Genomic DNA, 17201 nt, shown 5'->3' with positions numbered 1-17201 from the left:
GGGCGGCGCCATAGGCGATGTAGACGGGGGTACCTGGTGAAAGGGAAACACCGACTCATCAAAGTACACATGCTGTGAGGTGTGCACATGGTGGGAGACAGGGTCATAACACCGGTAACCTTTGGTGTTGGAGGGATAGCCAAGGAAGATACACGGGAGTGATCGTGGTGCAAGTTTGTGTGGGGTGGTGGATGCGGTGCTAGGATAGTAGAGACAACCGAAGATGCGGAGCCCGTCATAGGACGGGGGCGCACCAAAGAGAAGGTGATGATGGCCGTAGTTCCAACGAGGACGACACGGACGGATGTTAAGGAGGGTAGCGGTGGCGAGAGGGTCAGGCCAAAATCTGGGAGGTACGTTGGAGTGAAAGAGCAACGTACGAACGAAGTCATTAAGAGTGCGGAGTATGCGCTCAGCGCGACCGTTCTGTTGTGACGTGTAAGGGCAGGTTAGGCGGAAGATGGCGCTGTGGGAGGCGAGAAGACCTCGAACAACAACATATCAAACTCTTTCCCTTTATCTGTTTGGATTGCAAAAATAGGGCGACCGAACTGTGTGGTGACGTAGGAGTAAAAAGCCGTGGGAGCATCTCCAGCCGTTGGCCCCCCTAGGAGGCATAAAAATTGCCGCCTGGGGGCGAGCCAGCGGTAGAATCGGCGCTGGGGGCGGTTGGGCATCCAGTCGGTGCCCCCCAGGTCACTCCCAGGCACCGATATCGGCCCATTCGCGGTCGCTTTTCAGCCCAGATAAATAGAAAAATGGTCCGATATCAATGAGAAACGGCCCATATTTGGCGTGGTTCGGCATGGTTCGGCGTTGAATTGTCAACATAAATAATTTTTTTATCACATAGTTCATCACAGAAAATCAAATAATTCAGCAAAATAGTGCAACGACAAATAGTTCAATACAAATTATATAGTTCAACAAATAAAAACTCCATATTTCATCACACGTCGAGCTAGGCGTTGCCCTTTATCCTCCATAGGTGCTCCACTAGATCCTGCTGCAATTGATGATACACTTGTGGGTCTCGGATCTCCTGACGCATACTAAGGTAGGCAGTCCAGGTTGCCGGTAGCTGGTGATCAACTTCGGCTAGAGGACCCTGCCTGTAGTATGGTTTAGTGTCAAACACTGGCTCTTCCTGCTCGCTCTCGATGATCATGTTGTGCAAGATGACACAACAAATCATGATCTCCCACATTTGATCTTTCGACTAGGTCTGAGCAGGGTACCGGACAACAGCAAATCGAGATTGGAGCACACCAAATGCCCGCTCCACATCCTTCCTGCAAGCCTCCTGCACCTTGGCAAAGTGGGACTTCTTGCCTCCTGACAAAGCGTTTGAGATAGTCTTCACAAATGTAGACCATCTCGGATACATGCCATCAGCTAGGTAGTACCCCTTGTTGTAGTGCCGCCCATTGACCTCGAAGTTCACCGGAGGAGAATGACCTTCAACAAGCTTGGCAAAGACAGGGGAGCACTTCAGCACGTTGATGTGATTGTGAGTTCCTGGCATACCAAAGGAGTGCCAAATCTAGAGGTCCTGTGTGGCCACCGCCTCAAGTACCACACTGCAACCACCTTTGGCGTCTTTGTACATCCCTTGCCAAGCAAATGAGTAGTTCTTCCATTTCCAATGCATGCAGTCGATGCTTCCAAGCATCCCAGGAAATCCTCTTGCTGCATTCTGTTCTAGGATCCAAGCAGTGTCTTCCGCATTGGGTGTTCGCAAGTATTGCGGTCCAAACACTGCCACCACTGCCCGACAGAACTTGTAGAAACACTCAATGGTGGTGTACTCGGCCATGTGCCCATAGTCGTCGAGTGAATCACCGGGAGCTCTGTATGCAAGCATCCTCATCGCTGTCGTGCACTTCTGGATTGAGGTGAAACCAAGTTTGCCGGTGCAATCCTTCTTGCACTTGAAGTAGCTGTCGAACTCTCGGATGGAATTCACAATCTTGAGGAAAAGCTTTCGACTCATCAGATAACGGCGGCGAAATGTTTTGTCGCCGTGCAGTGGAGCGCCGGCGAAGTAGTCGGAGTAGAGCATGCAGTAGCCTTCGAGACGATGCGGTTCTTTACTTTCATCCGCCCCGGCGCCGAGCCACCTTGCCGCGGCTTTTCATTGCTTGCCAGCAAGCCGGCGAGGGCGGCGAGGACCATGAGATGTTCCTCTTCCTGGATGTCGGCCTCGGCTTCCTCCTCCAGCAGCGCAGCGAGCGCTTCCTTGTCGTCCGAGTCCTTTGCCGAGGCAGGCAAATCGCCGAACACCTTGCGGGCGTGGTGGGCGCCGCTACACTGCCCCTCTGCAGTCGGAAATGCCGGAAAAATCGCCCAGCCGGTGGTGGAGAGGCTGCGTCGGCGAAACCTCTGCTCTTTTTCCGGCGGGGGTGGGCTATCTAGCGGTGGCGGGCGATGGGCGGCGCCGGGATCAGCCGGTTGGCGGCCGAGCGCGCGGGGGCTGGGAGGCGAATCTGGAAGATAGACTTGACTTTTCGCCTGACGGTGTGGGCCAGACGTGTTTTTCTCTTGCGCCGGAGCCCCGAGTGCCCCCAGTGCGCCGGGTTCGGTCTGCGATCGTCGGGCCCAAAAACGGGCCGAGCCGGCGAATTTCGGCGTCCTGGGGGCGCGACTGGGGCGTTTTTTCTGCGCCGGCGCGGAAAAAGTCGCCTGGGGGGGCCTGTTGGGGGCGCGGCTGTAGATGTTCTGAGTGTGGCAAAGACATCAGATTTGCGACGAAGGGGAAAAGTCCACACATAATGAGAGTAATCATCTAAAATCACCCAATAGTATAGGTAGCCGGTATTGCTTGCAACTGGAGATGTCCAAACATCACTATGAAGTAACTGAAATGGAAAAGTGGAAATAGTTGTGGACGCACTAAAAGGAAGATGAACGTGCTTGCCTAGACGACAAGCCTCACAAGTATGATCATCAATCTTATTACATGAGAAAGAAAAACTCCTAAGAATTTGACGTAAAACGGTGGGGTTGGGATGACCCAAACGAGCGTGCCATAGGTTGACGCCGGCGGCAAGAGCAACTGGAGTGGTGGAGGTGGCACCGGGGTGCACGGGGTAGAGCTCATCAGGGCTGTCACATCGGTGAAGTACCATCCGGGTACGGGCGTCCTTCATAGAAAAACCAACATCGTCAAATTCAACGATAACGGGATTCTCACGTGCAAGACGACGAACAGAAACAAGGTTCGTAACTAAGTCAGGTGAAACAAGAACATTAGACATAGTGATTGGTGTGGATGTAGAAGGAAAATTAGTGCGACCGACATGGGTGATGGGTAGAGATGAACCATTACCAACGGTGATACGAGTGGGAGTGTTAACGGAAGTGGAGGAGGTGAGGTTACCGGGATGAGATGTCATGTGAGCGGTGGCGCCCGAGTCCATGTACCAATCGCCTTCCCCGCCATAGTTGCTCGGAGGTGGTGCCGAGTGCAGTGCGGCCAATAGGGCGGGGTCCCATGGCGGGGGGACCTGCGGTGTGGGGAAGGCCCCGTAGGGCTGCACCTGAGTGGGCTGTCCGTAGCCACCGAAGAGCGACGGGGCGGGCGGGGCAGAGTAGCCGGCGGGCTGCTGCGGGGCACCGAAGAATGCCTGGTGGCCCGCGGGTCGGGGGCCGAGAAGTCCCGACACGGGGGCCCGCGGGACGGGCATGTGGTACGCGTGTACCACCCCCGTCCAGGGGTTCTGCCCAATGGCCTAGGGCGGCGACGGCTGCGGGAAGCTAGACGACCCCCGGAGCCCTGCGGCTGCTGCTGCTGGCATCGGCCGTCCCTGCCTTGTTGCGGTTGGGGCGTGGGGGACGCGGGGGGCAGCGGGAAGTAGCCCGGCGGCACAGGGGGCCGCGGCTGGGGTGGTGGTGGCGCCGGCTGAGCGGAGCCGCCACGGGTGGTGCCCACGGCGAGGGCGGTGTGCTGCACCCGCTGCTTGACCTTCTTCATCCGCCGTTCCTCTAGCTTCAAGTACGCGACGACGGTCTGTAAGGTAGGCTCAGGCAACAAGGTGAGGTTAGAAGCGGCGTTGCCGAAGTCCTCATTGAGACCGGTGGTGAGAGTGCTAAGCATGAGCTTGTCGAAAACTTTCGCGCCAATGTCACGAAGTTCATTGGCGAGCATGTTGAGCCGCATGCAGTAGTCATCGATGGTGGAGTCATCCTGATGGCACCCGAAGAACTCTTGCTGCAAGAAAATGAGGTGCTGAAGTTTGTTGTCGGTGAAGAGCGTGTTGATCTTGTTCCACACGGCGCAAGCATCGTCATCCTCCGCGACGACCGTGTGGAAGATGTCCTTCGAGACGGTTTGGTAGAACCATCGGATGAGAGAGGCCTCGATGGCGGACCACTCCGGGTCGCCCTTCATGTACTCGCGGTCGATGGAGCCATCGATGTGCTCGGTGAGGTAATACTTGCGGAAGACAAGGCTGAAGTAGGTCTTCCACGCGTAGTATGAGGAGCTGGAGGAGTTGAGGCAGACGGGAACGCCGGCCTCGATGTTGAGCTCACGGATGGCGGCGGCGGAGGGTGCAGGACCGGCGAAGGGGTTGGAGCTGTTGGTGGTGGTGGATCCCGGGGAGTCCATGACGGGGCGGCGGCGTAGGATTGGGTGGCGGCGGCTGCGGGTGGAGAGGAGGTGCGGGTGGAGAGGGGCGCTGCAGGGGAGGTGCAGCGCGGCTAGGGTTAGGCGGCGCGGCTAGGAGGGAGGCGGAAGCGGGAGGTGGGTGGGGTCGCGACACGAGGCAGCGGCGGCGTCGGTTGGGAGGGACGCGGCGGCGGCGGCTTAGGGTTAGGGGAGGATCAAGAGGTATGATACCATGTAGAAGAGAGGTTTGGCAATGCAACTCACGATAGTATTGATTGGGTGCATATGCACGTATATATGGTGTATAATGTGGGCCTCAACCTCTACTCGAAAGACTAGGAGGTGGGCCAGGATATACAATATACATGCAAAACCATATGTTCAACACCATGCATGGTTGCATGTTGAGGTGGATCTTTTCCATGCATGGTTGGATTTTGAGGTGCGCCTTTTCCCATACATGGTTGCATGTTGAGGTGGCATGCTTGCATGTTGAGATAAATAAGTTAGTGGGGATCATCTGTTTAGTTATATATGATATATGATATATTGCTTTCCACTATCACAAAAGCTACCTACTTGTTCTGTTATGGAAAAAGTCCAGTTTAGTCCCTCAAACTATTCATAAGGAGCGTTTTACCATTTAGTCCATTTAGTGTCTCACCTAACCACCTCAACTTTTAAAACTGTATCACTTCACCTTTTACAATGATTTCTAAGGTGCCCTTGTAGCAGCCACTGAACCTGGTTTTGCATGTGTCAGCTGCATCATCCTTTCGTCCTCTCCAACTCCCATATCTCCCTCGCAAAATCTGTTATATGTCGCCGCTTATTTTTTTGTCGAGCATGTGATCTCATGCTCACGTTGATCCAAGCATCTGATACTACATCAACATGCTCTTTGCTGATGGGCCATAGAATTTAGTGTGCATTCTCCAACTAGAAAGGTGAATCCAAGCATGCATCTATCCCTTGTTCTCGGACCCCCTCACTGGTTAGGACAGCGAGGCTGCCTGTGGTGGCCCCAAAGGCACTTTGTGTTCGTGGGCGCTACTACCTTCAGAAAACCATTATAGTCGGTAGAGTGAACTGGTGTTGGAAGTGGGGTTAAGTGAGATGGAAAATAGTTAGGTGTCAAGTACCCCTCGTTGATAGTTCCATGGAGTAAAGTGGGACTTTCTCCTTCTATGATCATCGTTGTTCCATGCTGCCTAGTGGATTTGGCAATCAGTTTATTTTTATATCCTCTTAGATAACCAACACAAAAACTGAACCATTTCTTTGCACTATTCACCGTCCAAGTCTTGGCACATTTTATAAGCCATATCCGGTTATGTAAAGGCTGTTCATAATACAAGCTATTATTCTACTACCCATATATGTATTTATGTATTTACATCGGTGGTGCTAAACCGCTAGTTCATGTTGGAATTGATCTTGTTATTGGTGTTAGGCGTATAGGATTAGATCATGTTTAATTTGTTGTATGGTGTCATAGCCATGTAGAGTTGCATCAGTGTTACTAAGTTATGGTTAGTTGCATGCTCGGCAACATGGTGTAGCAGCTGAATCAGCAGCACAGAGATAGAGTGAGTGCATGCGAGTGGATTGGAAAGCCAGGAGATGAGTGGGCGTGACTTTGCTTTAGTCAGACTTAGTCATGTACGTATGTATTAGGTGACCAAGAGACTAGTGCATGTGGAGAGACGTGGCCTACGTGCACATGTATTAGTGTGGTCAGGCTGTGTTGGTGTGAGGCTGCATGCATACAGTTTGTTTGGCCGAGTCGTGTTGCCATTGAGGAGAAGCCGTGCAAGCGCCGGACGTGTGTGTGTAGCTAGCCTGAGAGAGAAGTGGATCAAGCAGTTGTGGGCTTGACCATGTGTGTGCGTGCACGTGAGTTATATAAAGCCATGTAACCAGGTTGGTTAGTATGTGAAGAGAGGAAAACACTCTGGCTAAAAGGCATCAGCCGAGCACCAGAAAAATTCCTGCGTGTGTGTTCTTCTTTTGTTCACCACCCTTGTGTTAATCTCCTGGGCTATAAGACAACAGTTCACCTGGTGCTGTGTTACGATGCTTATTGGGGTAGTCGTCACATGGTTATATATTTCCTTGCGGTTTCTTGTGGCGCATATACATCACATAATGTTTATTAGTGTCTCATTCATTGGGTCTATATCATGGTGAGCTTTATGTCTTGTAGTTATTCATCGGAGGAAAACCAATGCATTTCCATCTTTGCCATCATTGTGCGTGCAATGTATTTGTATTTCAGTATTTTTAGTTTAAAGATATTTAACTCATTCTGTGAGCCAAATTTCCTTCTATTTTTTTTGTCATGGTGTTTCATGATGTGATTATTTTGAATCTTGACAATTTTTTTTCTGCTTTTAGGTCGATCAATTTCGTCTTAAACCCATTCCTTATAAAGATGTTCAGGTAAACCTAAAAAATCTCATTTGTTGTGTTAAATAGCTTCATGTAATCATGACTAATTTCATTCAAATGATTTTACCTTCTTGCATTCATGAATGTTACTCCCTCTGTAAAGAAATATAAGAGCGTTTAGATGACTACTTTAGTGATCTACACACTCTTATATTTCTTTACGGAGGGAGTACATCTGATTTGTTATATTCTTTCCACAGCTGGACATTAACATTTCTCCGCATCTCTCTTCTGAATACATAAGTTATCTTGAAAATCCTGTTGAATTGCTCAATGAAGCAGCGCAAGCTGCAGAACAAGATATATGGAACTTAATGCAATTCACAGAAGATCTCCGTCGACGGTATGGGAAGGAGCCCCGTGATATGGAGGTCTGCTGTTGCTAAAATTTCATGTGGATATTAAGTGTTGATGATGTTAACTTTTTGTCTTGATGCCCTTCTTTTTTGTGTAGTTGCTATTAAAAAAGCTCTATGTAAGGCGGATGGCAGCAGATCTTGGTATCAGCCGGATATATCCATCTGGCAAAATGATCATCATGAAAACAAACATGAGCAGGAAAGTTTTTAGGCTCATGGAAGAAACCATGGCTTCTGAGACGCATCGCAATTCTTTGTCATTCACTGGAAAGGAAATTAAGGTAAATATCAACAGTCTCCACATAGATCCGCTGTGAAAAGTAACGGTGTGCTAGGGACAATGGTATGTACTCCCTCCGTTCCTAAATATAAGTCCTTTTAGACATTTCAAATAGACTACAACATACGGATGTATGTAGACATATTCTAGAGTGTAGATTCACTCATTTTGCTCCGTATGTAGTCACTTGTTGGAATCTCTAAGAAGACTTATATTTGGGAACGGAGGGAGTAATACGGAGTAGTATGTGAGAAACCCCACTTGAAGGAATCACTGTGAAAAATGTTGGTCTGCTAGGTTCATACATAATGAATTAGTCTACAATGCTTTTACATAACGGATTAAAATCCACAATGCTTAATAGTTTCATGTCCAGGAATCCATTGAATAATGCTCCCTCTGTTCCGAAATATAAGGTATTATTTTTTTCAAAAAGTCAAACTCTTCTATGCTTGACCAAGTTGCTGATATTTTTTCCATAGAAAATTTGGTCAAACATAGAAAAGTTTGATTTCTTGAAAACAGTAATACACCTTATAGTTTGGAACGGAAGGAGTACTAAATAAGTGAAAATAATTGGTTGCTGACACGCGATAGCACATTGACTCCATATACCCATAAGTTCTTCTATATTGCCAGTGTTGTACGGTTAATTTGTTGCATATTATTTGACATGTTCTCTTTTGGTCTCATGTTTTATGCATATACTTCATTTCCCCCTGAAAAGGACTGTAAACGCTGGACATGGCTTGCATGCTCATTGGTTTTGCTCCCATCTGTGCTCCACACCTACTTAATGAGCATTGGACGGTTGTCTCCCTTTCCTCTCTCCAAACGTGTTTTTCCTTGAAAAAACAAATTGTAATACTATCAGAAATACCGATTGTTCTCGTAATACTAGGACAACATTTAAACTGGAGGGAAATATACATGGCTGAGCGTGCCAATGCATCCAGAATACATGGCTGAATGCCACATCTCTTAATCATTTACTAACACATACAAATCCATAAAAAATCTACCACTAATACAAACAAGAACAGATGAATTAACCAGGCGGAAACAGAACAAATTAGCGACCTGGAGGCTGAAGCTCATCAATCAGCGACATTGGCCTTAACATAGCCCGAAGAAGAGGCAAATCCTTCAAATCACCAGTGAGCTGGAGTTGAAGCGAAGTAATCTCTCTTGTTCTCTGATGGCTTCTTCAAGGATTGATGCAGGGAACCATGAGGATCATGCCGAACTCACTCGTAATTTTTCTTCAAGATCCCATCCAATCGTATCCACTCTTGTGCTTCCCATCCTGCAAGTTGTAACCTATGCACAACTGGTGTTGAATCGGCCGCCAAGCTCTTCCACGTGCAGTATCCTCAACTTGTCCACATATAATTTTACTCTGTATTGTTCGATAATACTCTTGAAGGAGAGCCTTGGCGCAGCGGTAAAGCTGTTGCCTTGCAGAAATGCAGGGAAAGGCTGGGTAGAAAAGACCAAAAGTGGTCGGACCCTTCCCCGGACCCTACACAAGCGGGAGCTACGTGCACCGGGCTGCCCCTTTTTTGTTGTTGGATAATCTATACCTACTATTAAAGGGAGGTGATATTCTTGGTTTCGTCCCGCTTAAAAGTTTTTTCCACGTACGCTCGCTTTGTTGATTTTCACGTTCACGTACGTTCCGTCACGGTAATTACAGAAGTCTCGATCCAACTTTGCATCTGGATCGCCTCGCTGGGCCTTGGCCGGAGCTTTAGCTATTGGGCCTACTCTACTAGCACATAACAACAACAAAATCGGCCTAGGCAGAAATATTACATGGAGCCAGCCCAGACAAAAAAAAAAGCGTCTTCACGAGCAATCGAACTCCAGACGTTGCATGTCAAGACCAAAGGACGCAACCAATCATGCTAGGACATCATTGTGTGAAATACCAGGATTGTTCCCTTATTAAATAGTACAACCTCGCTGCTTTACATGTTCTACTCCCAATTTATATTTGTTTGTGATTCAAGATCAGTAAGCAGCCTTGAGAAGTACGAAACAAAGGTGGGCTGACATATGTGGCTTAGATTTAATGGGATGGGATGTGTGACGTGATCTTTTTTTTTGTTCTTAAATGTGTGACGTGATCAGCGGGCTTAAATAAGGAAGGAGAGAATAATAATGACCCTAAGGAATTATAATACCAGTGGGTACAAAGAAGAAAAGGAGAGTTTCGGAAAAAGGAAGGAATACCATGGTGGCGTGATCAGATGAGGAAAGAGAATATCCTAAGACGAAATACTACCGGGGCGTGATCAGATAAGGAAGGAGATTTTTCTAAAAAATATTGCGCAAAGGAATTACCCAGACATGGCATGCAATTAACTAACACAGAAATTAATTAGTTCGGTTATTGAATTATCCCAACTCGCTTTCTTATAACTCGTCGGACCAATTTATATATGTCTATGAACTGAAATTAATAAGCCGCCTCAAGAAGTTGGTCCAGTTTGCTCACAAATATGAGCAGAAAGAAAAGGTGTATGCAGCTTATGTTCGGTCGGCAAGTTGATAACCTCATACCTTAACATTATTTACACTAATAATTATTATTGTCTGTGGTCAATAAAATTATTATTGTGTGTGGTAAACAAGGAAATGCACCGCATGACATGTAAAGACATGATTGGTGTTGAACCACATGAAGTGAATGTGACGGTTGCCACGCACAAAGAATTGCAAGTTAGTGTAGGGAGGGACTCATGAAATCGGCATGGTAGAGTGTAATGACCTAGCTCACCGCATAGGGATTGATAACCTTTTTCGTAAATAGTTACACAAGTGACCACCATCGACAATGATGCCAAAGAGGAGAAGTGACAACATGGATTGCTCGCTAGGGTGTGCGAGAGTTTGTTTCTCCCGTTGCAACGCACGGGCATTTGTGCTAGTACTCTTATAATGCAGGTAATATAATTTTACAACCTGTTCCATAAATCCATTCAAATCACGGATGGTGAGTGCAATACCTTGTTCAACTATTCAGGTTCAGCAAGTTATGTGCTGTCATGTGTCTGTGCACCTAAAGTGTTGCTCGAGTTTTTCTTCTTAGTTACCTACATAAAAACAGATGAAGAAATTACAATTAACAAAAAGACAACATAACTGTGAACATTAGATGTATGTTTCCTTTGCAAGGGAGATAAACTTGTGTACATAACCAGCTTTTACTGCATTAAGGTTGTGATCAAAGTTAATACATACTCCCTCCGTTCCAAAATAGATGACTCAATTTTGTACTAAAGTTAGTACAAACCAGCATCCGAAAAAATTTCTTGATCAGGGAAAAGTAGAAAGTGAAGACAGATCCTTAAGACAATATAAGGAGAAATGAGTTCATAAACTGGTATCACATCATAAGTCAAAGGTATGACAAGTCAAAGGTGCCATTTGTACCAAAGCCTGCTCGTTCTCCAACTCTTCTGACTACACAAATGACATAGCCACACAGCACACTTGCATGATCAGACAAAAAGGGCACAATTCTGATTAAGAATTTGATCATCAGCAATGACTATCATCAGACTATAAACTTTCCATTCTTGCTGGCCATAGCATAATTAAGTTATCAAACGGTTTGGCCAACCCTTTATTATCAAGGATTCACAAATCCAAGAGATCGGATTATCTTAGATCTATATCATCACAATACAATTTAGTATTCCAAATTGGGAAAATGCTCCCCTTGACAAGACTGCTCTTGACAAGACTTTTATAGTCCACACAAGCAACTGCAACATTTATTCCCATACTCCATAATAACTGATATTTGATAATCAAACTGAAGCTATAACTTTGAGAGATAGAAGGGCCAGCTAAAAGATACGGTGTGTGTGTGTGTGTGTGTGTGTGTGTGTGTAGATTCTTTTTTTGCGGGGTATATATATATATATAAATTCAAGTCGGCGCCTTTGGTTCTTTGTATGACCGGTACTTTTTCTCCAGCTTCAGTTTAGTTGGTTGGACTACTTTTCGAGAATCAACTAACCGACAAATCCATAGCCCAGGTATGCGCCAGGGTTGCCACAACGAACGTAGCTATCAATAGTGGTGTCGAACTCGAGCGGTTTAAGTTTCCGGGGTCACACCCGCCACCTCGGCTACCATCATAGCCATTGTAGCCGCCGCCTCCGTTGTTTACCCTGCAACCAACGGCATAGGCAGTACTCTCATTGGAGTGGCCACCTCTGCCTTGTCGTGTAGCCTACACCGCAGAGCGTGAGTCTGTCACCTCGTCCTCCGGGTAACTTCCATCGCTGTAGAACTCGCCCCGCTGTTGTTGGTAGCTGGTGCTATGGCCACTGTAACCCACGCCGCGATCATGGGAGCATCATCGTTGTTACTATGGTCTCCCTGGCCATTTAAGCCCCCACGAGGGCCATAGCAGCCACTCTGAGAGCCGTCAATGTACTTGTCACCGTGACCCCCTTGTCCATCTATGTCGGGAGCCATGTGAGGAAGGGCCCACCGCCCACGACCATCGCTGGCATCTGCAGATACCTGATCTGACATGAGCACCGATGCGTGAGCTCGACGATCTACCATTACAGATGTTGAATATTTGAGCAATTTTCTATATAAATTAATCCAAAAATAAAAAAGGGCAGCCCGGTGCACGTAGCTCTGGCTTGTGCAGGATCCGGGGAAGGGTCCGACCATTTTGGGTCTATAGTACGCAGCCTTTCCCTACATTTCTGCAAGAGGCTGTTTCCAGGACTCGAACCCGTGACCTCATGGTCACAAGGACCTCATGGTAAACAGATTAAACATCTTTACCGCTGCGCCAAGGTTCCCCTTCAAATTAATCCAAAAATGCGATACATAAATCATGATAAACAGATTAAACAGATAAAAAGATAAAAGCATGTACAACTGAACGAGCAAAATTGCTAGACATATAATCAGGCATGTACGATAAAAGCACAATGTCCAGATCAATTGCTAGTACAAATAATCCAGAAGCAATCCTTAGCATAAGGGAAAGAACAAGTGCGGTAGAAGAAGAGTCGGACACATCGGTAACCATGTTGCTGAAGAGGTTGCCAGCATCGGGGTAGTAGTCGTGCACAAGCACTGTAGAGAAGAATCCAACAATCCCGCGAGAGCACTCCCCAAAGATTTGATCGCTCCTCTCTCGTATAGGATCACAAGAGGGCTGCTGTCTCACTTTGTGGTGCACGCTGTGAAGTGAGATGGGAAAGCAGTAGGCAGGCTCTGGAACGAGGCTGACACATAGAAGACGAAGTGGCTGTCTATGGAAGGGAAGCGGCCTCTAATAGTCTGAAAACGGAACTAAAAGTACTAATGAGGAGATGGAGAGAAACATCCCAATAATTGTTCAGTTTAGTTTTCCATTAGTGCAAAATGTTTCAATTTGTTTCTTGCGTGACAAAAAGAAGGCAGCGCGCACACGTGGTACAGGTCCTAGCATGGCTCTTCAATCACGAAACACGATGCCCATGCGAGGCGTGGTGAGGCAGGCGGCGGAGGAGCGCGCATGTGTGTCCTCTTCTCAAGCTCTTAACGGTGTGTGAGGCAACCAACCTTATATGTTGGTCCAACACTCTCCGGAACCGGAATGTGACTAAACTTTCTACACTCCCTTCATGCATGAATGGGCCACATTGGCCTATGGGGTTTCCTAGGAATTATTGGAAATAGTGAAATGGGCTTAAAGCTCAATAATCTCACGACAGACGGAGCTCGACCTCTACATGGCGTGCTAAACTCCAGTGATGAACAACATGGTCGCTGGCGATGCGCACATGCCTCCTGTTGACCCACATCAGATGCGACCAATGAGGCGAAGTTAAGTTGGGGCTTCTACCCTGCAACTCGGCTAGCAGAGGAGGCGTGGGCTAGGCCGTTTGCCCTACCTGAGAAACCATCAAGCTTGGGATGTGCTTGGCCATCTGCCCGATCGAGGGAGCTAGAGAATTCAAATGTACTTGCCGATGGGACGAGATCGTCGTCGATGCTGACGATGAAGCCACGGTGGGCGTCCTGCGCGTCACCCGTGCCGTCTTGCTCCCTTCAAACATTGTCCGAGTCTCCAGCTCAAGCGCTTCTTCGAGCATTGTCGTCGGAAACACAACATTGGGGATCAAGCCACAACAACTCTCTGACCAGCGAAGACACGCGAACTAGAGCATGTGCCGCATCTAGCTCGCTTGCCATTGACAAAGATGACGATGTGATGAAGCAAGCAGGGTCGGACACTGGGATCGGGTCCATCACGGCGACATCGGCTGCGGAATAGCCAATTCGCAGTGCATCACACACCCATTGGGAGGGTGCCGGCGAAGATATTGGCGACGCCGAAGGTGAGGAGTGTTAGGAAATATGCAACTTGTATTCCCATGCGTCCATAGGCCAGTATATATACATGTGTAGGATATGCAGAAACCCCCTTATACAACGGGGTAAATACACAAGGCTACATGGCTATATAAATAGTACTCGTGGTGGATAAACAACACTGAGTTTGCAGAGATAGAAGCCATGCTGCGGTCTAGTCTGGGCCTTCATAAAGAAATCCACCAACTGTAACTCGGAAGGCACATATTGAAGAGCAATAACCTGATCCTGCACACCAGCGCGCGCATAGAAAGCATCAACACCAATATGCTTGGTGCGCTCATGCTTCACAGGAGCATGCGCAATGCTAATAGCACCTGTAATGTCAGACAATAGCAGAGTAGGTGTAGTGACAGAAACACCAAAGTCCTGAAGTAACCCCCGTAACCAAGTCACCTCTGCCATCAAAATTGCCATAGCTCGCAACTCAGCTTCTGCACTTGAACGGAAACTGCAGTCTGTTTCTTGGTCCTCCAGGCAATGAGAGAACCACCAAGAAAAACACAGTAATAATAGCATCCGAATAGGCATGAAGCTGGAAGGAACTGGAGCGAGGAAAGAACATACGGTGAGAGATCGTGCCCCGGAGATATCGGAAAACACGAAGAAGGTGACTATAGTGAACTAAAGTGGGAGCAGAGACAAATTGACTCAGAATATGGACCGGATAAGAGATATCCGAACGAGTGACAGCTAGATAGACAAGACTCCCGACAAGATGGCGATAACGTGTCGGATCAGACAAGGGGTCACCATCAGTATCACGGAGGTGAACATTGAGCTCCATGGGAGTCTCAACAATGCGCTCATCAGTAAGAGCAGCACGAGCAAGAAGATACTGGATATACTTTTTGTGGGAAATAAAAAAGCCATAAGAGGTAGAAGAGACTTCGATCCCAAGAAAGTTGTGAAGAGGGCCAAGATCAGACATAAGAAACTGCTCACTAAGACGGGCCTTCACAAAGGCAATGTACTCGGCGTCGTCGCCAGTGATGATCATGTCTCAACCTGCTTCACCTAATTGTGCTAAGTATTGACTACGGACCTAGTACTAATATTTTGAATAATCAAATATTGTTTTTTATAGTAAAAAGGAACATACCAGCTGTTTCAAAATGGTGAAAAATGGCAGAGAGGAAATTCCGAACATCGATGTTCTCAAAGTTGATGCAGAAATGGTTACTGGTGTTGTCGTGGCCGGAGACATAGTTTCGTGCTAGTCCGAGTCATCAATTGAAGACTTGATGATGGTAACCTGCTGGTGAATCGAAAAAAAACTAGACTGAGGATTCTTCGGATTTCCAAATTGCTTCATCTTCGTGAACACTGAACAAAGAAAAGAGTTGGGAGTTATGAATTTTTAGCTTACCTAATTGTTCGCTGGAGTTATTACGAGGGAAAAGCTTCAGTCCAGCCATAGTACACAAAGACGGCACTCATGGGGGGCGGCAGCGTTGCCTGATGAACCTGATTGATACCTGCACCAAGAACTTTGCCTTAACATTCCACAGAAGTGCATGCGATTTTGAAGGATTAGGACAGAGGGTATTAATTCGTAGGTGAGTTGGACCGTCGTAGATGTATGTCGTGGTATTCGAAGGAATACATGGCTATGTTAGCGTAGCACAAATCTAGGATCTTTTTTAGCAGTCAATCATTGAGAAAAATGGTTTTGATCCTTTCACATTGGTTATTGTCTAGGATTAAAGTGCAGGCGTGAAAGTAGCTTGAGCCTCAAAGATTGGGACCTCAGGACTTGAATTTAACTCTACCAGTTTAAATATTTTATTCCAGGTATTACCTTATTAACAGGTTTGCTATTTTGTAGGCGGAACTTCTGGTCAATCTGCCAGACACACTACTTCTGAACTGGCTATTTCATTGCTTAGCGGATTGCTATGCAATAATGCCAGCCCTTGTGAGATACTAGATTCTTTGATTGGAAAAGGACAAGAACTATAACCTGGAATGAACTATTCATGTTCGAGAAAATGAAAAGGCAAGACACAGATATTCAATTAATCGGTCGATTTTTCAATTAATTGGCCATGGGACGGTCTCTTCTTTTGTTGGTGTTGTCACTTCAGGCAATTAATCAGCCATTGGTGTGTTGGTATTGTCACTTCAGGCAAATGTGTACCAATAATATGCAACATTGTTAAGAAAATCTGTGAAAATGTAGTGTGACAGATTATACCTATACATAAACTGGTATATTACCTTAAAGCTCCAGATTCTCCTCCAGTCCCCAGTACTTTCATATATGGCATTCAATATCTGACTTCCTTGGGAAAATTTTCAGGATGCCCAAATGGAAAGGCGTGAACTACATTTCTGCATCCACTGACAGTTTCGTTTAGCTAGCAGTGGCTGGTGTGATGCACAATTGATATCCTGAAATGCTGTTCATCAATGGCGTTAAAGAATTCTGGTTCAGATTCTTATTGCAGAGAAGATCTCCAAGATTCTTCTGAGGCTTTCTGATGGAGAAAATCCAGCATTGCGAGTAACAGGTGCATAGGGTTCATGACTGGTAACGTATAGTTTTGTAATCAGAATGCGCTGTATTAGGTGGGGAGATTGAGTGATTGATTACTTGATCCCTTTGATTCAGCAAAGGGTAGGTTTCTCTTTTTTTTAGGGGAACTAAAACTTTATTGATTAACTCGTTCCAGAGGTATGATTACAGTGTCATGCGGCTCAAGTAGCCACACACGTCTACCTATGTCTAAGTACAAAGAGTATTTCACTAGACTATCAGCTTCATGATTTCTTGATCTGCTCTCATGACTGAAATTGCACTCCTCAAAAGCTTGTGCATGTAGTCTGACCTCCCTAAGTATAGCTTCGTGGGCATCTCCCGTGATTGCCTTTTAAGTCATTGACTACCTGAAGACAGTCCGATGAAACCTTAATCATTTTTAGCATTAATCATCAGCAAGGGCCAATGCTTCCCGCACTGCTAATGTCTCTAAAATCGTCTATAGTTTGAAATCCCTGCCCAGGTGATCGAAGATAATCCCATAAACGATAGAGGATCACACGAACTGAGAATGACCGTTGCCGTTGCTCCCGCGACGCGCTCGGCGGCCCTGCCGCCGCC

At 46.8% G+C, this 17201-nt stretch overlaps 1 protein-coding gene across 5 annotated transcripts in view; it reads left to right on the top strand.

Annotated features, from left to right (window-relative positions):
* LOC119285965 (ATP-dependent DNA helicase At3g02060, chloroplastic-like) overlaps positions 1-16872 on the top strand; it is a 53785-nt gene extending 36913 nt beyond the window's left edge. The window contains exons 11-16 of one of the 5 annotated variants that reach the window (XM_037565304.1): positions 7007-7051; positions 7261-7431; positions 7515-7700; positions 15927-16097; positions 16227-16309; positions 16401-16872. In XM_037565304.1, coding sequence (XP_037421201.1) covers positions 7007-7051; positions 7261-7431; positions 7515-7700; positions 15927-16028 — 504 coding nt within the window. In that variant the 3' untranslated portion in view covers positions 16029-16097; positions 16227-16309; positions 16401-16872. Of the gene's footprint in view, positions 1-7006; positions 7052-7260; positions 7432-7514; positions 7701-8426; positions 9178-15926; positions 16310-16400 lie in introns of those variants that run through there. The other 4 variants (XM_037565305.1, XM_037565303.1, XM_037565302.1 and 1 more) reach the window with 4 other exon arrangements.
* Positions 16873-17201: the final 329 nt, after the last annotated feature.

Source organism: Triticum dicoccoides, chromosome 4A (assembly GCF_002162155.2).
Source record: "Triticum dicoccoides isolate Atlit2015 ecotype Zavitan chromosome 4A, WEW_v2.0, whole genome shotgun sequence".
NCBI classification, from domain to species: domain Eukaryota; kingdom Viridiplantae; phylum Streptophyta; class Magnoliopsida; order Poales; family Poaceae; genus Triticum; species Triticum dicoccoides.
This window is presented reverse-complemented; position numbering and strand designations above follow the sequence as displayed.